Here is a 23,808-nt window from a genome sequence, read left to right as displayed (position 1 = left end):
GCCTGGCGGTCACGACTGTTTTACCCCATATGGGGGTTACCTCAACAAACCATCCTTCCTTCTCAGGGTATCCCGCATTGTTAGCAGTCTACTCCTGTACCACAGTCTGTCTCTCCCTACCAGGCGTTACCGCAATACAGTATATACAATCCCCTTCGGTTCTGCAACAGTCTGTCAGTCCCTTCCCTAACACAAGCTGTACATCCACCCTGGGTGAATGATTTATCTAGTTCACTTTAGAGTTTGGCAGCTTCCTCTATGGCCTTTCAGACCATGTTGCGGAATGAAGGACCTCAGAAGGCGTCTAAATGCCCTGTAATGTCATCCCAGCCTACACAACTATCAGACACAGACGTGTCGTCAGATGATGGGGAAGGGGCTGAGGCGTCTGATTCCCCTGCACAGGAGGTGGAGCCTAAATCAGCTATTAATATTCCGGCTTTGGTCCGATCCATACTAGATATAGAGGATGACGTTCCTGCCCCTAAATCCAAATACCCTGAGTTTAAACAGGTAAAGGTGACTTCGGCAGGTTTTCCTCTCTCTGACCAGCTGGTAGACCTGGCAAGCGCCTGGTAAAAGGTATCAGCCGCAAAAGCGTTTGGCCTCATGTTATCCATTCCCTGAGGGGCACTGTAAGGAGTGGGAATCACCTCCTGCGGTGGATTCTCATGTTACTCACTTAGTAAAAAGTGCCACACTACCCATGCCTTCCTTTTCCTCCTTGAAGTATTCCATGGATAGGAAGGTGGATACGGGCCTGAAATCTATTTACTCTCTCTCAGGAGCGGTTGCCCATCCATCCATGGCTATCTCATGGGTGGCTAAGGCAATAGGTTAGGCAAATGTTCTGGAGGACACTTTACCTGAAGAGGCTCCTGAAACTGAGAGGTCTTTGGTGGGCCACATTAGAGATTTGGCTGCTTATATTGGTGAGGCTGCTTTGGAGGCCAGTCTGCTGACCTCTAGTGTGTCAGCCGCGGTTGAGTCTAATCACCGCTCCCTGTGGCTACACTCCTGGAGGGTGGAAGCTGATTCTAAAAAGGGCCTGGAGGCCTTGCCCCACATTGGGGAGATATTATTTGGCCCGGACTTGAACAAAATTGTAGACACACTGGCAAAATCTAAATCTACATTTCTGCCATCTGCACCTTCCAAGGCTAGAACCTCTTCCTTTCGTCCGCGAGGAAAACCCAAAGGACAGTCTTTCCCTAGACAATCGGCGACCAAATCTAACACGAAAGCCTAAGAAACAGGCCTGGAACGCAAGACGCCCTGCTTCCAAGTTTGAGGATAAACCCTCAGCCTGATGGGACGGGCCTTCCTATGGGGGATCCCAGAGTGGGAGGCCGACTTCTTTAGTTCACCCAGTGCTGGTGTCAAACCACCAAGGATGCATGGGTAAAAGTGCCAGAATGAGAGAGCGTGAGCGTACCCCTGAGAGACCAAAGACCTCCCCACCAATTTTTCTGCATGAGCCCTCCTTCCGACAAGAACAAGGCCTTGCAGATCCAGGAAGCCATAGACTCCTTGCTGAAAGCAGGGGTAATTGTGCCAGTTCGACTATCTCAATGTGGGACTGGTTATTATTCTACTCTGTTTCTGGTTCAGAAGCCAAATGGGTGTCATCGGCCTATCCTCAACTTCAAATCTCTGAACAAGTTCCTCAGAGTGCCCAAGTTCAGGATGGAAACTTTACGTTCCATCATACTGGCTCTGGAACCTGGGGATTACATGGTCTCCCTGGACAAGCAGGATGCTTACCTGCATATCCCCATAACGTCTTCTCACCAGCATTATCTACGGTTTGCTATGCTGCACCACCACTTCCAGTTTCAAGCTATGCCCTTTGGCCTAGCCACGGCTCCAAGGGTCTTTATGAAAGTTATGGCTGTCATGGCAGCTTATCTGCGGAGTCAGGGTATACGACTCCTGCCGTACCTGGACAACGTTCTCCTGCTGGCGGGTTCTCCAGAGGTGCTTCAACACCGCCTACACCTGACAATTGCTTGTCTACAAGCGTACGGGTGGCTAATCAATTGGAAAAAGTCCTCCCTAATTCCCTCACAAAAGGATGGTTCATTTGGGAGCCTTTCTGAATTCTCACCAGCAGAGAATCTTCCTAACTCCAGAAAAGATCTCACTGCGAGTGCGCAGATTCCTCCGCAGCCATCGGGTGTCAATACACTCGCCAGGTTCTAGGGTCATTGGTGTCCACATATGACATGGTGGAAAATGCTCAGTTTCATTCAAGGCCCCTGCAGGCGCTGATCCTTTCCAAATGGAGAGGCTTAGGCCACTGGATCAAGGCTCAGACGATGGTGCTCTCTCCAGAGGTGTGCTTGTCTGTGTATTGGTGGCTCCTGCCACCTCATCTCACCACAAGTCGCCCCTTTAAGGTCCCGCACTGGGTTCTCCTCATGACAGACTAAAGTCTCCGGGGCTGGGGTGCAGTAACCAGTCCCCACCCATTTCAGGGCTGTTGGGCAGAAGTCGAAGCGGCCCTGTCCATTAACATATTGGAACTTGGCAATTCACATTCTTCACGGAGAATCCGTGCAGGTTCAGTCCGACAATGCCACCACAGTGGTTTACATCAACCATCAGGGAGGCACTCAAAGACTGGCAGCAATGACAGAAGTGTCATGTATTCTGACATGGGCGAAGTGCCACCTCCTGGCAATTTTGGCAGTGTTCATTCCAGGAGTTCTCAATTGGTAAACGGACTTCCTCAGCCCTCACGATGTGCATCCATGGTATTGGTCTCTTCACCAAGAGGTGTTTCAACTCCTAGTGGACAAATGGGGCCTCCAGACACAATCACAAGTTACCAGTGTACGGATCCAGAACAAGAGATGCCGAAGCAAGCTTGGTGGACACTCTGTCGGTAAAGTGGGTCTTCCAGTTTATGTACCTCTGTCCTCCAGTATCCCTGCTTCCTCTGGTTCTTTGGAAGTTCAAGCAAGACGGAAGCACAGTCCTGCTGGTGGCTCCAGCTTGGCCAAGACGTCATTGGTACTCAGATCTTCGGAGTCTATCCATTGACACTCCGTTCCTGCTGCCTCAACGTCCGGACCTGTTGTCTCAGGGTCCTTGCCTTTAACCGGACCTGGATAGTCTCTTTGACGGCGTCGCTCTTGAGACATCCCTCCTAAGGTCCAAGGGGTTCTCTAGCTCAGTCATCGGAACGATGCTCCAAGCACGCAAGCCTGCTTCAGACAGAATATACTACAGACTGTGGAATACATATTTCCAGTGGTGTTGCTCTCGGGATTACAACCCTCAGGTGCTTCCAGGATTCTGGCATTCCTTCAAGCAGGATTGGACCTCTACCTTCGCCTGGCTTCATTGAACGTACATGTCTCCGCACTGTCAGTGTGGTTCCAACGAAGGATAGCTCCGCTCCCAGATATCCACACCTTTCTATAGGGTGTTCTCCAGATTCAACCTCCCTTTGTCCCACCTGTGGCTTCATGGGATTTGGTGGTTCTTCGGGCCCTCCAGGGTCCTCCATTTGAACCGCTAGATTTGGTGGATCTCAGTGTCAGAATTGGGGACGCTCTCCTGTTGTCCTCCCTTTCTGATATTTCACCTGGACAGGGCTGTGCTTCACACGCGCCCTGAATTTCTTCCTAAAGTGGTTTCTAATATCCATATTAGTCAGGAAATTATTGTATCAGCCTTTGTCACCTGATCTCTTGGCAGGTGAGGCCTCATTGGATGTGGTCCGTGCTCTCCAGATGTATGTAGACCGGACAAGTTGTCTTAGGAAATCAGGCTCCTTATTTGTGCTCTACAGATTTCACAAGAAAGGATGGCCAGCCAATAAACAAACATTGGCCAGATGGCTTCGTATGACTGTTTCAGAGGCTTGCACACAGGCAGGCTTGCCTGTTCCGGCTTCTGTTACTGCTCATTCTACTTGGTCTGTGGGCAGCTCGCCATGGCGCCTCGGTTGTTCAGCTTTGTAAGGCGCCACGTGGTCTTCCATTCAGACCTTTCTAAGGTTCTATGCATTTGATACCTTCGCCTCTCGGGATGCTTCCTTTTGGGCGCTGGATTCTCCTCTCAGCGCAAGAGCGTTCCCACCCTTAAAAGGACTGCTTTGACCCAATCCCCAAGGTCTCCCTGTGGAGCCTATGGACCCTGAAGAAGAAAATGCGTTATGGTAAGAACATACCTTGGTTAACGTTCTTCGCAGTCCTTATGGTCCACAGTGCATCTGCGCTGACACATCAGGCTTCATATGGGCTATTTGGCTGGTCACCGATTTTCCGTCTCCTTCTATGTGAGTGTGATTCTCGAGTGTTCCAGTCTTCCCTCTCTCTTTTTCCTCCTCCGACCTTTTGGCTACTTACAAACTGAGGTGCCTCTGGCTAACGGATGGGGTATAGAGGAGGATGGACCAGTGCATCCTGGGAGCAAAGTTTAACTGTGTGGTGCCTGGTATCCAGATCCAGCTATACCCCAAGGTCTCCCTGTGTACGTTATGGACTTCGAAGAAATAAGAGTTAACCCAGGTAAGTTCTTACCATAACATTCATTTTGTCATTGGTTGGTTGGTTGCTGACAGCGAAGAAAGTATAATTTCCTCAATGGTAATTAATGTACTTTGGGTGGAAAAGGACTAGTGCTAATTTGTCCATATACATACAGTGCATCCAGAAAGTATTCACAGCGCTTCACTTTTTCCACATTTTGTTGTTACAGCCTTATTCCAAAATGGAAGAAATTAAATTTTGTCCTCAAAATTCTACACACAGTACCCCATAATGACAATGTGTAAAAAGTTGAGATTTTTGCTAGCTTAATTAAAAAAAAAAACAACCTAAAATCACATGTACAAAGTATTCACGGCCTTTGCCATGAGGCTCAAAAATACAGGTGTCACATATCACATTACTCAGCACAGTCTCCCATATACAGACTCAGGAGCACACAGATATACTGGTGTCACATATCACATTACTCAGTGCAGTCTCCCATATACAGACTCAGGAGCACACCGATATACAGGTGTCACATTACTCAGCGCAGTCTCCTATATACAGACTCAGGAGCACACAGATATACAGGTGTCACCTATCACATTACTCAGCGCAGTCTCCTATATACAGACTCAGGAGCACACAGATATACAGGTGTCACATATCACATTACTCAGCACAGTCTCCTATATACAGACTCAGGAGCACACAGATATACAGGTGTCACATATCACATTACTCAGCGCAGTCTCCCATATACAGACTCAGGAGCACACAGATATACAGGTGTCACATATCACATTACTCAGCGCAGTCTCCCATATACAGACTCAGGAGCACACAGATATACAGGTGTCACATATCACATTACTCAGCGCAGACTCCTATATACAGACTCAGGAGCACACAGATATACAGGTGTCACATACCACATTACTCAGCGCAGTCTCCCATATACAGACTCAGGAGCACACAGATATACAGGTGTCACATATCACATTACTCAGCGCAGTCTCCCATATACAGACTCAGGAGCACACAGATATACAGGTGTCACATATCACATTACTCAGCGCAGTCTCCTATATACAGACTCAGGAGCACACATATATACAGGTGTCACATATCACATTACTCAGCGCAGTCTCCTATATACAGACTCAGGAGCACACAGATATACAGGTGTCACATATCACATTACTCAGCGCAGTCTCCTATATACAGACTCAGGAGCACACATATATACAGGTGTCACATATCACATTACTCAGCGCAGTCTCCCATATACAGACTCAGGAGCACACAGATATACAGGTGTCACATATCACATTACTCAGCGCAGTCTCCTATATACAGACTCAGGAGCACACAGATATACAGGTGTCACATTACTCAGCGCAGTCTCCTATATACAGACTCAGGAGCACACAGATATACAGGTGTCACCTATCACATTACTCAGCGCAGTCTCCTATATACAGACTCAGGAGCACACAGATATACAGGTGTCACATATCACATTACTCAGCACAGTCTCCTATATACAGACTCAGGAGCACACAGATATACAGGTGTCACATATCACATTACTCAGCGCAGTCTCCCATATACAGACTCAGGAGCACACAGATATACAGGTGTCACATATCACATTACTCAGCGCAGTCTCCCATATACAGACTCAGGAGCACACAGATATACAGGTGTCACATATCACATTACTCAGCGCAGTCTCCCATATTCAGACTCAGGAGCACACAGATATACAGGTTTCACTTATCACATTACTCAGCGCAGTCTCCTATATACAGACTCAGGAGCACACAGATATACAGGTGTCACATATCACATTACTCAGCGCAGTCTCCCATATACAGACTCAGGAGCACACAGATATACAGGTGTCACATATCACATTACTCAGCGCAGTCTCCCATATTCAGACTCAGGAGCACACAGATATACAGGTTTCACTTATCACATTACTCAGCGCAGTCTCCTATATACAGACTCAGGAGCACACAGATATACAGGTGTCACATATCACATTACTCAGCGCAGTCTCCTATATACAGACTCAGGAGCACACAGATATACAGGTGTCACATATCACATTACTCAGCGCAGTCTCCCATATACAGACTCAGGAGCACACAGATATACAGGTGTCACATATCACATTACTCAGCACAGTCTCCTATATACAGACTCAGGAGCACACAGATATACAGGTGTCACATATCACATTACTCAGCACAGTCTCCTATATACAGACTCAGGAGCACACAGATATACAGGTGTCACATATCACATTACTCAGCGCAGTCTCCTATATACAGACTCAGGAGCACACAGATATACAGGTGTCACATTACTCAGCGCAGTCTCCTATATACAGACTCAGGAGCACACAGATATACAGGTGTCACATTACTCAGCGCAGTCTCCTATATACAGACTCAGGAGCACACAGATATACAGGTGTCACATATCACATTACTCAGCACAGTCTCCTATATACAGACTCAGGAGCACACAGATATACAGGTGTCACATATCACATTACTCAGCACAGTCTCCTATATACAGACTCAGGAGCACACAGATATACAGGTGTCACATATCACATTACTCAGCGCAGTCTCCCATATACAGACTCAGGAGCACACAGATATACAGGTGTCACATATCACATTACTCAGCGCAGTCTCCCATATACAGACTCAGGAGCACACAGATATACAGGTGTCACATATCACATTACTCAGCACAGTCTCCCATATACAGACTCAGGAGCACACAGATATACAGGTGTCACATTCATTAGCAGAGTCTCCTGGTGTGTCATAGTAACACCATGTTGCGACAGACATTTTCAACAGAAGAGACGCCCTGAGCTAGCAGAGTCTCACAGGACCTGGCACATCTGTATATCTGTCAGAGCTGGCAGTGAGGGGTGACAAGAGTCACAAATGCTTTTTTTATGTGTTAATAATGAAATTACATTTCTACTTCAGGGTCCATAGGGGGTCCACAGGGTTGACCTTGGGGTATAGGTTGGGAACCAAATCCGGGCACCACGCAGTTAAAGCTTTTAGCTCCCAGGGTGCACTTGGGTCCACTCTCCCTATAACCCCGCCCCCCAGCCAGAGGCACCTCAGTTTAAGTTGGTGCCCGGCCGGAGTTGGGTCACCGTTACTGCAGGGGGGCTGCTTAGCAGCCCCTAAGCTTAAAAGAGTTTTGTTTTATTATTTTTTACTACTCTTTCAGAGCGGCAGCATCAGACTGTCCAATGGACGTCTGAGCTGCCGCTCCTACACCCCGCCGGCGCTGCGACGCCAGTACAGATCTGGGGATCGCAGCGGGACCCCAGAGTCTGTACTAGCCGGGCTCTGGAGGAATCCCTGGGCTGCTGCCGGATCGACGGGGACAGGTAAGTCGCGTGGTCACCGCTTGCGGTGATCCACGTGTGAATATGCAGCCTTATGCCTCCGGTCTCTGGGGACAGACCGGAGGCGCTAGCGGCGGGCTCCCCCTCCATGGAGGCATACCCCGCGTGTCCACAGCCCACCAGGGATTATAGCGGCAGCGGGAGCCGGCATCCCGGGGGGTCAATTGCTAGCCAGGGGAGGAAGCCTTCCCTGTCTAGCGGCTCCTCCCCTCAGCTCAGCGCGCCTTTCAATAATACAGTCTGGCGTCGCTGAGCTGCTTCCTCCGCGGGCCACGCTTCTTCTGAGGTCTCCAGTGGCCATATACACCTGTATATCTGTGTGCCTCTGAGTCTGTATATTCTGTGGTGCTGCAGAACTCTTAGGATGTCAGTGAGCCCAGTCCCCCTGCGTACCTGGCCATTTTGGGTGAGTGTACACAGCGCTATAGCCTTCCCAGACACTGAATCTGGGCAGTTGAATGTAGCGACATTGTGCAGTATATTATATGTCATGCTTATGTATGTATATATATTTTTCTGCATTGTATGTGACTTTTGCTAGTGCTGACTGTCTGTACTTTCTTCTCTCACCTGTCAGTGTATGTCTATCCCTTTTCTTTATCTGCCCTAATACAGGTGTACCTGGGGTGGTTCTGAGACCTCACATATATATATTTGTTAATATCTGTGAGGTTTGTCACATACTGTTACGTGCTGCACGTTGCCATATTTTAGATGGAACTGTGAGTTGCATACGCTGATAATGGGTCCCTGCAGCTAATCTTAGCGTCAGTCAGGACCGGTATGGCGCTGCTTAATATTTCCGTCAAGATAGTCAGATATATCTGACCAGGAGATTGCACACGATACTGCACCCATTATTGCTATCCTGCAAGTCATAGCCTGCAGGAATTAGTGCGGAGGATTTTAACTCAGAAAGGTTTATGTATGCGGCACCATCTGGTGCGGGGCCCCTTGCACGACCCCCTTAAAGGGCGTTGTTTCTCAGGATCCTCTCCTTTGAGGATCGCCGGGCGGGCCCCATTGTCGTCACTCGCTTGGAGTTACTTCACCATACTGCCCTTTTGAACTCGGGGTATCTCGCAATTTACCCCTGTGCAACAGACTGTCGCTCCCCGCCGGGGTTTTTCACAGTACATGAATTACCTCCGATACCACATCGGTCTGTCATTCCCCTTGCAGGGATTACCACAACGGCCACCCTGGTGGATGTCGTTTTATACGAAATACTAATTGGCGTGATATACGCCCTGTGGTTACTGACCAGTGGCTCTGCCGTGAACTGGATGGTATATTCGGCTCTTTCCCTCTCACATGGGGGGAGCCGATCTCAAGTATTATTATCCCTGCTTTGGGGCTGGTAGCCAGGCTCATTCTGGATATAGAGAATGTCGATCCTGCACCTGTATCATACATCTCCCGTTTTCTGCCCAAGGGTGGATCTCATAGTGGGAGTCTGGCTGTCCCCAGATACGAGGAGTCACAAAGGCCTCCTGTTTCCCATTCCCTGAGGGTCCTCACAAGTAATGGAAATCCCCTTCTGGGATGGATTTGTATGTTAATCATCGGGTTACAGGCATTAATACGCCTCCCATCCCGGCCTGGACGGATTTTACGGATCCGTAGGTGGTAACTTTGCCTGAAATCAATGTACTAGTTTTCAGGGCCTGTTGCCCGTCCTACCATGGCCATCGCATGGTGATGCTTTTGTGACGTTTTTCCCCTCCAACACGTCTGAGGTTCAAATATCTTTTTGCCGCTCACAAAATATGCAGTGGTCATATGTGGGATTACCTCATGGGATGCCGGTCTTCTAACTTTCAGGGTTTCGGCGGCGTCTGTATCCGCCGCAGTAGCCTATGGCTGCGTTATGGGAAAGCAGAGGTGCACACTCCTTCCATGGGGAAGTTCTTGTTTGGTCCTGACCTTGACAAGATCGTTGCATCATTGGCAGTATCACTAATGGGGAGATACCGTCTTTAGCTACTCCCACTACATTCGGACTAACTCTGTTAAGTCTTTTTGTCCTCAGGGTCAGCCTAAAGGCCTGTTTTTTCCTAGGCTGTCGGCCTCCACGGGGGCCACCATATCCAGTACCGAGCAGTCCTGGACTTCCGGACGACCCTGTTTCTACACCTGAGGATATACCCTCAGCCTGACGGGACAGGTCTACATCTGGGGAATTTCCAGAGTGAGGTACTGATTCTCAACGGCCTCTCATTGCTCATGCAGCCTCCTCACAGGCATTGTTACACGGGCCCTTCTTCAGAACTGATCAGGGCCTTACAATCCCAGAAAGCTATACAGTCTTTGTGGTAAGCAGAGCTATTTCGGCCAACCTCACTATCTCAGTGAGGGCCTGGTTGTTCTACTTTCTTTCTGGGGCGGTGACCGACTGGTCCTCATTTGCCTATACTCTGTCTCAAATCCCTGAATCAGATTCCAACGGTGCCTGGACTCAGGTGGAATCGTCCATGCTCCATCATCCGACGTTTGGAACCTGGGGATTTTATGGTATATCCGAGTATTCAGGATACGTACCTACGGGTACATACAGAGCCCTCTCATCAGCATGGGTTCAGGTTTGCTGTGCCACAGCAACACTTGTAAGTTTCGGGCTCTGCCTTTTGGGGCTGTCCTCAACTCCACCGGGGTTTACCAGCTTTATGGATTTTCTGACAGTTCACCTGTTCAGTGTATCCGAATGCTCCTTTCTCTGGACGGTCTCCTGCTTTTAGCAGGATCACCAAGGTACTTTACCGCCAGGTCAGGATAACCGGGGCTTCTTCTCGGCACAGATAATTAGTCAACGGAGAAAAAGTCCTCCCTGCATCCCTCACAGGGTTTTCTTCATCTGGGAGCACTGCTGGATTCTCAGAATCTGAGAATTTTTCTGGCGTAAGACAAGATCTCCACTCTACAACTTCGAGTGTGCGGATATCTACGCAGTCGACATATGTCATTACTCTTTGTGATGCGCGGTCTACCAGAGTGTCTACCTTTTGGTAGGGTGGAATGTGCTCAGTTCCATTCCAGGCCTTGCCATAATTGACTCCCCTCCAGATGGATCGAGTTTTTTCCATCGGATCGCTGTTCGAACGATGATACTTTCTCCGGAGGCGAGTTGGTCTCTGTCCGGGTGGCTATGGCCATCTCGTCCAGGGTGTTCTTTGCTAAAGACAGTGTCTGGTCCGCATTCGTTTCGGGGCAGTTGGACGTCTGTCGCTTCTGCCCTGCCACTTAACTTGTTGATACTTTAAGCTGTCTTGGACTTTCACTCTGGCCTAACCCATTTGTCACGGTAAACCTGAATAGGTTCAGTCCGACAGTGTCACAACAGTGGCTTCAGTCTAGGCAACACTGGTAGTTGGGTGGCAATGTTAGGAATGTCACCCATTCTGACATAGTCCAAGGGTCTTCTCCTGGCCAACTCTGCGGTGTTTATTCCCGGAGCTCTCCATTGGGAAGCGGGCTTCCTCAGCCGTCACGGCGTGCATCCCGGGGACTAGTCTCTTCTCCAAGAGAGGTTTCAACTCCTGGTGAGCAGAGGGGGCCTCCCTGAGGGGATTGATCCCCATGGCCTTCTGACTCGATCACACATTACCGGTGTTACAGTCCAGCTCTAGGAGTACTGAAGCTACCTTCAGTGACTCTTTGTCAGTGAAGTGGTCCTTCCACTTTGTGTACCTGTGTCCTCCGGTCTCCCTTCTTCCTCGAGGTCTTCGGAAGTTTAATTCGAGACGGAGGGGCTTTCCTTCTGGGGGCTCCAGGTCGTCCCAGAAATCACTGGTACTAAGATTTTCGGAGTCTCCTCATCGATGCTCCGTTCCTACTGCTTCACTATCTGGACCTGTTGTCTCAGGGTCCTTGTTTTTCCCTGGATCTGGATCGCTTGTCTTTAACTGCGCCCCTACTGTGGTCCTCGGGCTTCCCTGGCTCTGTCTTCATTGAGATGTTTAGAGCAGATAGGCCAGACTGCTGGGATCTGCCACGGACTGTGGCATACATAATTCTTATGGTATCGTACCTGTCGATACGATCCTCCGGTGTCCAGGATTTCCAGATATTCTGGCATTCCTTCCAGCTGGCTTGGGTTTCACCCTTGGCCTGGCCTTCCTGACAGTGCGGATCTCTACACTGTCGGTATGGTTAAGATATGGAATTGCTCCGCTCTGGTATCCAGTTCATCCTTTGGAGTGTTTTCTGGATTATGTCTCCACTTGTCCTCCCTAGGGACTCCTGGGGAGTTAGTAGTGGTTCTTTGTTCCCTCCGGGGACAGTCAATGGAACCGCTGGTTGTGATAGCCATTACATGGTCTATTGTTTAAGCTCTCTCTCTCTCAGGGTGTTTAAATCAACCAGGAGAGTGTCTGAATTGGGAGCGTTCTCATGTGGCTCCCTCTTCTGGAGGGCATCAGGTCAGGGTGTGAGTTGCTCTCGCCCTGTATTTCTTCTTAAAGTGGTTTTTAGGTTCCATATTATTCTGGAACTTAGGACTGGGAACTGAATGGCCATACCATCTCGGCTGGTGTGGCCACATGGACTGTGGTCCGGCCTCTTTGGCTTTATGTGATCCGTTCAAGTTCCTTATGGTAATCGGACTCCTTATTGGTGGTTTGCGGTTTCTGGTTTTAACAGGAAACGATGGCCGGCCTATAATGAAATGTTGACTGGATGGCCTCGTATGTCTTCCTCAGGGGCCTACCCATAGGTAGGCATTTCTGTCGTTGAGGCTTGTTTTTTTCTCGGGCCGTGTAACCCTCGTGGGCGGCTCGTCGTGGCGCCTCGGCTGTTTTGCCTTACTAGGTGTCCACGTGGTCTTCTGTCCATACCTTTTTAAGGTTCTAGGCATTGGTTTCCTTTGCCTCTCAGGATGCTTCCTTTTTGGCGACGGATTCTCCTCTCAGCACAGGAGCGTCCCCACCCTTGGTTGAACTGCTTTGGGACATCCCCAAGGTCAACCCTGTGGACCCCCTATGGACCCTGAAGTAGAAAACAAGAGATATGGTAAGAACTTACCTTTGTTATCTCTGTTTCTACGAAGTCCATAGGGTCCACAGGGCGCCCGCCCTGACGCACCTGGCTTCATATGGGCTGTGTTACTGGTCACCGGTTTCCCGTCTCCTTTTCTGTGAGTATGGTTCTAGAGTGTTCCAGTTTTCTCTCTCTTTTTCTCTCCTCCTCCGGCCTTTGGCTACTTACAAACTGAGGTGCCTCTGGCTGGGGGGTGGGGTTATAGGGAGAGTGGACCCAAGTGCATCCTGGGAGCTAAAAGCTTTAACTGCGTGGTGCCCGGATTTGGTTCCCAACCTATACCCCAAGGTCAACCCTGTGGACCCTATGGACTTCGTAGAAACAGAGATAACAAAGGTAAGTTCTTACCATATCTCTTGTTTTTTATTTAGTTTCTGAGAATATTAATCACTCTTGTTGTTTATTTTAAAAATTCAATTAAAATCTTTAATGTGTAGTGTGTACAATGGGTGGGGGTGTTAGAATAAATGTATACACAGATGGATACGGTGGTCCTGTGCTATGTTCCGTGGATCTGACACCAGTGTCTCGCTGAACATATCACACAGACAGAAAGAGAACGTCAACAGTTTTTATTTATTAGGATAGTAAATTTTCCTTATAAATCTATCAACCTTGTGGCCGACCGTGGTTCAGCTTTCAGTCACATTACTTGTACACTATGGGGCATCAGCGCCAGTGCTTGTGGGGTGTAAGTAACACTCAGGGTGGTATGCCCCTAATTAGACCAGCTGAGCGATCATCCACTCAGCGCACTGAATGTACAGCCGCCACGGTATGTCCGGTTACCTATAGCGGCCATCTTACAATGTGAAATAAGTGAGGATACTGAATGAGAGTTTTGTGACCATGAGGGAGAAAACCTGCAGCCAGATTACAGAGCATCCGTATTCCATGTGCATAGAACCCCTTCCCGTGAGAGGCGGCCAGACTACAATGTTGGCTCCGGGTGTGTAAAGTATCACAGACTGGGGAGGGAGAGGAATGTCAGTAAAAGCACTTTAAGTGGTTTGTTATGCTCCAGGAGAGCTCAAAAAGTATTTTTGTAAATTAGAGCAGGAGACTCCGGGGAAAACAGCGATCCTTTTACATCATCTTCCCCCGTCTCCGGTCACGCACTGAAAGGTTCATTGTCTGAGTGGTTGGTGGCATCAGGACTTGCAAGTGGGTCAAGATCTGCAAACATGTTTAACCACGCTGACATATCTGTACTTCCTGGCTTCAGGCCTGCAAGAGACAGGGGAACGTTAGTAGTGACTATGGGAAATGGACAAACAATGCCTGGGTTCCTGCTGCTGGCATGATGGAGAACATGTTTGGGGCTGGAGACAGCGAAACTGAAATAACTGCGTGGATACAAGGTGAGATGATATTGCCGATGTCTGGCCATACTAACCTCTTCCTTTATCTATTCTCATCAGGCCATGGGTAAGTGGGGCCTATAGCATAACGTGTAATCACTCTGTACACCTTAGAAGTGATGAGCCAGCCAATTAGACTGCAGCAATCTAGCACTGAGTGTAAAGATGGCGCTAAAAACAGCGAGGCTCGAACCCACGATGCGGCAGTTCCAGGAATCAACAGCATCCATCTAATAATCACAGAGGAGGAATAACCCACAAGGTGGCACAAAGGGGGAGCGGCCACAGATTGGTTCCCGGGGAAGGTGGCATATGGGTCATCTCTGTACTCGCACAGAGAAATGTAACTGACCCCCAGCGACATGTGAACAAACCAATGTGCCCACTTTTCACGTAAGCTACAGGGAACACTATTGGCGAAACAGACATGGTAATATGCATGATTCACCAGCGGTTTCCACTACCACCTATGTGGGTACCTGTAGGCTGTTCAGCAGCGGTCCAGTTACAATGCTGCCCATCTGTCTGAACCCTTAGAACAGGGATGGGCAATCCTGAGCGGCCCACTGCCCCGGTCTACATTACAATGAGAACTGATCTGAGAGCGTCATTACACCAGACTGCAGGATTGTAGCCAACTTTCTATAGTGACAGCCGAATAACACGGATCTGGTTATAAAGATATGGTGGCACAGTGGTTGGTAGTGCTGCTGCACAGTGCTGCCTGTGTTGAGTTTATGATTAAAATGATGAAGCTAAATATGTCGCTATATAAATACGGGTTAATGATGATGTCATAAGACGCAGCAGTCAGGTTCATGTATTGGGTGCGGCTGGGGCGGTATTTGTACTTACTATTGGCTGGCAGCTCAGGTGATTTAATGACAGAAGCCTTAATGCCACCGGAAGACGGGCCTTGCATTGTCCAGCCTAAGGGTATAGAAACAGTTCATTCACTATAGAGTAGATGGGAATCTATTACCTGCTCCAGGCTACTCCCAGCCCGATAACGTCATTACATAGACATGCATTGCCAAGCAATCATCACATACACAATCTATCTGCACCATCTTCCTGTGTGTTCCTGTAGTCTCGTTCACCTGGATCTTTCACTAACCATAACCATGGACTCGCATGGCTGAGACGCAGCCAAAGTCTTCTGCACCTCTCCTTGTGCAGACGCTAGCAGTGGTGCAGAGGCTTTCAGCACCTAATGGGTTGGCTGGGAGGAGGTGAGACTGCTTGGTAAGAAAGAGTAGGCACATTGGTGCTCCTGGTTTGGGTAGCAGGATTTCCTGTTGTGACATCGGAGCATTTTTTGCAGTGTTCTGTCCTGTGCTGAGGGGCACATGCCCAAGTCACTGCTATAACCACAGGTGGGGCCGGGTAAACACATATGTGGCTGATGCCCCTTGTATACCATGGTGACTGCCTCCCATCTTGCTGCAGTATGTCATGTGCTGTGACAAGAGGGAGTAAAATAAGTATGCCACACTCTGTGGTAAATCCTGGCGGAGGCAGGCTTGCGCGCCTGCAACATCGTGCCGATGACTGAGCTGGAAAAACCCAGAGACCTTAAGACTGATGTCTCAAGAGCCACGCCGTCAAAGACAGACGACACAGATCCGGGTAAAGGCAGGGAGTCTGAGACAACAGGTCACGACATTGAGGCAGAAGGAATGGAGTGTCGATGGAGAGGCTCCGAAGATCGGAGTACCAAGGAAGTCTGGGCCAAGCCGGAGCCACCAACAGAAGCGTGCCGCCGTCCTGTTTGAATTTCCGAAGGACCCAAGGAAGTAGGGATATTGGAGGGAATAGATACACCAACTGAAAGGTCCACTTCACTTGCGTCCGGATCTCTTGTCCTGGACCTGTACACGGGCAACTTGTGATTGTGACAGGAGGCCATGAGGTCCACCTCCGGCAGTCCCCACTTGTCCACGAGTAGTTGAAACACCTCTGGGTGAAGCCACCATTCCCCGGGATGCACGTTGTGATGGCTGAGGAAGTCCGCCTCCCAATTGAGGACTGCTGGGATGAAGACTGTCGAGATGGCCGGAAGGTGGCAATCTGCCCAAGACAGGATGCGTGACACCTCTGACATCGCTGCTTGACTGTGAGTCCCCCCTTGATGGTTGCTGTACACCACCGTGGTGGCGTTGTCAGACTGAACTTGCACAGCCCTTCCTCGAAGAGCGTGAACGGACAACTGGAAGGCCCTGTATATGGCCCGAAGTTCCAGAAAGTTGATCGGGAGAACTGCTTCTTCCACAGTCCAATGGCCCTGAAGTGAAAGCTGACCTGTCACTGCACCCTAACCCCGGAGACTGGCATCTGTCGTGAGCAGAACCCAGTCCGGGATCCAAAAGGGGCGATCCTTGGTGAGATGAGACATCTGAAGCCACCAAGCATACAACAAGCGCACCTCCGGTGACAATACTAGCATCTGAGTCCGGATCCGGTGTGGTAACCCGTTCCATTTGGATAGAATCAGTCCCTGCAGGGGCCTGAAATGGAACTGGGCATACTCCACCATGTCGAACGCCGACACCATGGACCCCCAAAACCCTCAGGCAACTGCGCACTCATAGTTGTAGGGAGGAAATCTTTTCTGGAGTCAGAAAAATCCTTTGCTGACGAGAATCCAGAAGGGCTCCCAAATGAACCATCCTTTGTGACGGAATCAGTGAGGAATTTTTCCAGTTTATCAGTCACCCGTGCGATTGCAGACAAGCGATTGTCAGGTGCAGATGCTGTAGAAGTACCTCCGGAGAGCTTGCCAGCAATAGGAGGTCGTTGAGATACGGCAGAAGCCGTATACCCTGGCTCCGCAGATGGGCAGCCAGGACAGCCATAATTTTGGTGAATACCCTTGGAGCCGTGGAGAGGCCAAAGGGCAGAGTCTGAAATTGGAAGTGGTGCTGACTTATAGCAAATCGCAGATACCGCTGGTGTGAAGGCGCTATAGGAACATGGAGGTAAGCGTCCTGGATGTCAAGGGAGACCATGTAATCCCTCGGTTCCATAGCCAGAATGATGGAACGTAAAGTTTCCATCCTGAACTTGGGCACTCTGAGGAACTTGTTCAGTGACTTTAGGTTGAGGATAGGCCAATGACACCCTATTCTGTTTCTGGTTCAGAAACCCAATGAGTAGTAACCCGTCCCGCGTTGAGAAGGCGGAACGGGAACAATGGCCCCTGCTTTCAGCAAGGACTCTCTGGCTCCCCGAATCTGCAAGGCCTTGGTCTTGTCCTGAGAAGGACTCGTGCAGAAAAACTGGTGGGGAGGTCTGTGACGAAAGGAAAGGGCGTACCTCTGAGAGACCACTTCTCGTACCAAAGCATCCGTGGTGGTAGTGCACCAGCACTGGGCGAATTGAAAAAGTCGGCCTTCCATTCTGGGATCCCCCAGAGGGAGGCCCATCCCATCAGGCTGAAGGTTTATCCTCTGGCTTGGAAGCAGGGCTTCTAGCGCCCAAGGCCTGCTTCTTTGGTTTAGGGGCGGCCGTGGTTGTCGACTGCTTCAGGAAGGACTGTCCCTTGGACTTCCCCTGAGTTCAAAAGTACCGAAAAGCAGAGGTCCTAGCCTTAGAAGGCGCAGCCACCAATGGTAGAAAAGCTGACTTAGACTTTGCCAGGGTATCTACAATTTTGTCCAGGTCTGGAATCCACATCCGCTCTCCAAGAACGTAACCACAAAGACCGGCGAGCACACGCAGCTGCAGCTGATACTCTGGAAGTCAGAAGACTGGCATCCAAAGATGCTTCTCCAATATAGGAAGCGGCATCCCTCATCTGTCCCACTAAAGCTCTCTGAACCTCCGGAGCTTCCTCAGGAAAGGCATCTTCCAGCACATTGGCCCAGCTCTCAATGGCTTTGGGCACCCAAGAGATAGCCATGGACGGACGGGCCACCTCCCCTGAAAGAGATGAGATTGATTTTAAACAAGTATCCACCTTCCTGTCTGTGGGATCCTTTAGGGATGTAATGGACGGCATTGGCAAGGTAGCACTCTTGATCAAGCGAGTAACATGAGAATACACCGCAGGTGGAATTTTCCCCACGTTTTGCAATTGCTTGCAGGGAATGGATAACTAGACGCTAAACGTTTCTGTGGCTGGAACCGTTTACTAGGTGACTGCCAGGCCTCCGCCATATGATTAGTCAGTTGGTCAGATAGAGGAAAAACACCGGTCCGCACGCTGCCCCAGAGATCTGCGATGTGCCAGGGAAGATGGCCGCTGGAGACCTCAGAGGAGGAGTGGCCAAAGGAGGAAGCAGCTCAGTGACCCCAGACCCGAGCAGAAAAGGCACACTGAGGGGAGGAGCCGCTAGGCAGGGAAGGCTGGCAATTAACCCCCGGGACGCCAGTTCCCGCTACCGGCATAACTCCCTGGTGGTCTAGTGGACACACGGGGTATGCCTCCGCAGAGGGGTAGCCCGCCGCCACTGCTGGCGTCTCCGGTCTGTCCCGAGACCGGAGGCAAGAGACTGCATGTACACTTACCTGATCCCTGGGAATCCGGCAGCAGTCATGGGATTCCTCCAGAGCCCGGCTAATACAGATTCTGGGGTCCCGCCACGATCCCCAGGTCTGTACTAGCGTCGCGCGCCAGCGGGGTGTAGAAGCGGCAGCTTGGACGTCCAATGGACAGTCCGACACTGCCACTCTGAAGAGTCATTAAAAGTTAAAAAATATAAAAGAAACCTCAAAATTAAGCTTAGGGGCTGCTAATCAGCCCCCCTGCGCTAACGATGACCCGACTCCGGCCGGGCACCAACTTAAACTGAGGAGCCTGTGGCTCAGGGGCGGGGTATAGAGGAGGATGGACCCAGTGCATCCTGGGAGCTTAAGCTTTAACTGCCTGGTGCTCGTGGATCCAGATCCAGCTATACCCCAAGGGCAACCCTATGGACCCTGAAGAAGAAAGAAGCAGCACAATATAAAGTAAATAGACTGAAATTGTGTAAACGAAAAAGAAACAATGTTAGTATGATAAACTCCTGCAATGTATGGTAGGATTCTGGGCACAATGATTCACCAGGAAATATACAGATAGATCTTTGTACTATGAATGGTTTGGAGAACAGGATATCTGAGCATCAATTTGAAGATAAATATTGGCTCAGTGACACACAAATGCAACCAAGTCAGTGTGTTCTATCCACTTACACCAAAGTGCTACAGACCTGTACAACACTCCAATACATTATTATATTGCAGAACACAGAGAGAATAAATGTCACCTATTCACTTACCGCTGAGGCCTCCCACAGACTGAAGACTCATGTCTAGGAGCTGCGAAGGGAGGAATCCTGACACACTGGCTGGCTGCTTTCCCCATGGGCTCGCCTCTTCTGATCCCCTACCCCCAAATATCTCCTGCTCTTCTGGAGGAAAGTCTGGAGACATGGGAGGCTGCAGGCGTAGGAAGGAGAACTCCTGATCAAAGTCTTCCCCCTCCTCTGTGTTGTCCAGGAGCAGGTGCTTGGGTTCTGTAAGTGAGAATCAGAGTTACATCTACATAACATCGGGATATGGTGTATAATAGCCAAGCACATACAGTATTCCCTGCTGGCACACGCCATAATGTGTATAGTCATTTATATAGCCGCGCTGATAAGCCGCCCACATATCCCTCAGGGACTGTTCATTAGTTTGGTATTTGTTTTACTATTTAGAAATAAATATGTTATTCTGAGTTATAATGAATGTGACGTACAGGCTGAGAGCGCTACAGTATCGGGGGCTTTTCTCATGCACCGCCGCCAAGCAGCGAGACTCTCTAGCGCACTGCCCTGTTCAGTCTCAGGTCTTCCTCTTAGGGTTTGTACTGGAGCGGCGGTATAACCACCCAAGGTTAGTTGCCCTACACTAAGCTCACTGGATGATGACCGCAGCTGAGCAACGGACCACAGGGCAGACATTCTACATCTACAGGTAACCATTGCCTTTCTACAAACGCACGGTTGGCTGATCAACTGGAAAGAGTCTTCCTTGACACCTTCTCAAAGAATGGTATATCTGTGAGCCCTCCTGGACTCTCAGGTTCAGAGAATCTTCCTAACAGCAGACAAAATCTCAGTATTACAGCACCGGGTGCGCAGATAACTACACAGTCGCCTAGTGTCAATTCACTCTGCAATGCAGACCCTGGGCTTTATGGTGTCCACCTTCGACATGGTGGAGTTCGCTCAGTTTCACTCCAGGCCCCTACAACACTTGATCCTCCCCAGGTGTAACGGGCTGCCCCATTTGCTCAGATCCCAGATGATGGTCCTCTCCCCGGAGGTTCGCCTGGCCCTATCCTGGTGGCTACAGACGTCCCACTTAAACAAGGGGCGCCCCTTTTGGATCCCGGACTGGGCACTCCTAACCATGGATGCAAGCCTTCGCGAGTGAGGCGCAGTGGCCGGCCAGCACTCCTTCCAAGGACGTTGGACTCCAGCCAAGGCGATAATGCCTAGCAATGTTCTGGAATGCCGAGCCATATACAGAGCTCTCACTCTGGCTCAGGATATTCTGCAGGGCAGGCCAGTACAAGTACAGTCCGACAACGCCACGGCAGTGGCCTACTTCAATCACCAAGGAGGCACTCGAAGTCGGACAGCAATGGCTGAAGTGTCCCGCATTCTCACATGGGGCAAACGCCATCTCCCAGCCATCTCCACAGTGTTCATCCCAGGAATTCTCAATTGGGAAGCGGATTTCCTCAGCTGTCACGACGTGCAGGCAGGGGACTGGTCTCCACATCCAGAAGTCCTTCAGCTCCTGATAGACAACAGATGTGGACCTCATGGCCTCACGACGCAACCACAAACTTCCAGTGTATGGAGCCAGGACAAGGGAACATAACACGGTCTTCATGGCCGCATTATCTGTGAGGTGGACCTTCCATTTGGAGTACCTCTTTCCTCCAATCTCCCCTCTTCCTCGGGTTCTTCGGAAGTTCAAACAGGAAGGGGGCACAGTCCTGTTGGTAGCTCCGGCTTGGCCCAGATGCCATTGGTACGCTGATCATGAAAGTCTCTCCATAGACGTTCCTCTTCAACTACTTCTACGACCAGACCTGTTGTCTCAGGGTCCCTGTCTACATCCGGACCTGGCTCGTCTGTCTTTAGCGGGTTGGCTCTTGAGACATCCCTCCTACAGTGCATCCTGAAAGTATTCACAGCGCTTCACTATTTCCACATTTTGTTATGTTACAGCCTTATTTCAAAATGGAATAAAATTAATTTTTGTCCTCAAAATACTACACACAATACCCCATAATGACAATGTGTAAATAGTTTTTTTTTTTTTATTTTTGCAAATTTAATAAAGAAATAAAAACTAAGAAATCACATGTACATAAGTATTCACAGCCTTTGCTCGATACTTCACCCGGAGTGAGTAAGATTTAGATAGCCCTTTCTCAGTGAGTCCAATAATAGATGGAGGGTCCCTCTTTACCACCAACGCGTTTCTGACCTATCGGGTCCTTCCTCAGGGTGAAGGGGATAGGGTAGCCCTGTGAGACCATTTTTTCATTTGGAGGAGGAGGAGTTTTTTGGTTTTTTTGGGACTGTGTTTTATTGACTTTGTTTGGAATAAATAATCTTTAATGAAAAATCATCGGGAGCTTTTGATGTTTCCCCCTATGAAGTGTGCATAATCGGTGTATGGATTTTTTTCAACATCCAAAAAGATACCTTTTGAGGAACGCCTATACCTGTACCCAGGTGAGTCTATCCCCAAGGGGGAGATTGATTATCCCACCGTCGTTTTGATTACCATACATAGGAGGTGTGACAACTTGAAAGAAACCTTTTAGTGAATGCATTTCACCTTTATTAGGTGAGTCTGAAGCTATTCCAGGCTATTGAATACTGAGATTGCAGATATTGGCAATTAATTAAGGAAAATTGTGTCTCTGTTTTTTCTCCTGAGAGTGACATATCTCCAGTGCTTGACTCTAGAGGAGACTGATATATTCCCATTCAAGGGACAGCGCCTATTGGACCGCTCATTCTTTCTAATTGCCCAAACTGCTCCCTGCCCCAAGCACTGCCCAAACTGCTGCCTGCCCCAAGCACTGCCCAAACTGCTGCCTGCCCCAAGCACTGCCCAAACTGCTGCCTGCCCCAAGCACTGCCCAAACTGCTGCCTGCCCCAAGCACTGCCCAAACTGCTGCCTGCTACCCCAAGCACTGCCCAAACTGCTGCCTGCTACCCCAAGCATTGCCCAAACTGCTGCCTGCCCCAAGCACTGCCCAAACTGCTGCCTGCTACCCCAAGCACTGCCCAAACTGCTGCCTGCTACCCCAAGCATTGCCCAAACTGCTGCCTGCTACCCCGAGCATTGCCCAAACTGCTGCCTGCTACCCCAAGCATTGCCCAAACTGCTGCCTGCTACCCCGAGCATTGCCCAAACTGCTGCCTGCTACCCCGAGCACTGCCCAAACTGCTGCCTGCCCCAAGCACTGCCCAAACTGCTGCCTGCCCCAAGCACTGCCCAAACTGCTGCCTGCCCCGAGCACTGCCCAAACTGCTGCCTGCCCCAAGCACTGCCTAAACTGCTGCCTGCCCCAAGCACTGCCTAAACTGCTGCCTGCTACCCCAAGCACTGCCCAAACTGCTGCCTGCTACCCCGAGCACTGCCCAAACTGCTGCCTGCCCCGAGCACTGCCCAAACTGCTGCCTGCTACCCCGAGCACTGCCCAAACTGCTGCCTGCCCCAAGCATTGCCCAAACTGCTGCCTGCCCCAAGCAATGCCCAAACTGCTGCCTGCCCCGAACACTGCCCAAACTGCTGCCTGCTACCCCGAGCACTGCCCAAACTGCTGAAAAGTCAATTCACATGGAGAAGTGCACATTTTCATACTAAAAGTCTGATGTATTTATCTGCAGTGACCTCTCCAGTGTTCTCTTTTTTTTCCAGATATGATCCAACAAATTAATCTCCGCAAGATTTTTACCCAGAAGAGAATAAATATATATATAAGGTGCAGAACGTTCCAAACACGCAAAAGGTATTTATTCATAAAAAAATCTCATCTGTAAAAATGATGACATACATAAAACAAATAAAAATAGTAACACTTGTAGCCCTTAGTGTACAGTACAGATGATTGAGCGGAACCGTACTGCGATCGCTTCTGTAAAAGGAGGGAAGAAGTGCACTAAGATATGGTAAGAGGGAGATTCCGCTATTCCCACATTTGAGCGCACTTCTTCGCTCCTTTTACAGAAGCTATCACGCTACGGTTCCGCACAACTCTGGATGCTACAAGTGTTACTGCATTTTTTGTTTTATCTATTTTACATATATGAGATTTTTTATGAATAAATATCTTTACATGTTTGGAACGTTCTGCACCATATATATGGTTTCTTTTCTTTTGGGTAAAAATCTTGCGGCGATTCATTTGTTGGATTATAGCCCCCAAAAAAGAGAAGACTGGTGTGGTGACTGCAGATTAATACAACAAAC

At 49.5% G+C, this 23,808-nt stretch overlaps 1 protein-coding gene across 2 annotated transcripts in view; it reads right to left on the bottom strand.

Annotated features, from left to right (window-relative positions):
* Nucleotides 1–13,453: 13,453 nt before the first annotated feature.
* ICA1L (islet cell autoantigen 1 like) overlaps nucleotides 13,454–23,808 on the bottom strand; it is a 56,995-nt gene continuing 46,640 nt past the window's right edge. The window contains exons 9-11 of one of the 2 annotated variants that reach the window (XM_088462092.1): nucleotides 19,595–19,831; nucleotides 15,189–15,263; nucleotides 13,458–14,199 (exon numbers count right to left, since the gene is read on the bottom strand). In XM_088462092.1, the coding sequence (XP_088318218.1) occupies nucleotides 14,084–14,199; nucleotides 15,189–15,263; nucleotides 19,595–19,831 (428 nt within the window). In that variant the 3' untranslated portion in view covers nucleotides 13,458–14,083. Of the gene's footprint in view, nucleotides 14,200–15,188; nucleotides 15,264–19,594; nucleotides 19,832–23,808 lie in introns of both variants that reach the window. The other variant, XM_088462093.1, reaches the window with a different exon arrangement.

This window comes from Taudactylus pleione, unplaced genomic scaffold, assembly GCF_031769625.1.
Source record: "Taudactylus pleione unplaced genomic scaffold, aTauple2 ptg001149l, whole genome shotgun sequence".
NCBI classification, from domain to species: domain Eukaryota; kingdom Metazoa; phylum Chordata; class Amphibia; order Anura; family Myobatrachidae; genus Taudactylus; species Taudactylus pleione.
This window is presented reverse-complemented; position numbering and strand designations above follow the sequence as displayed.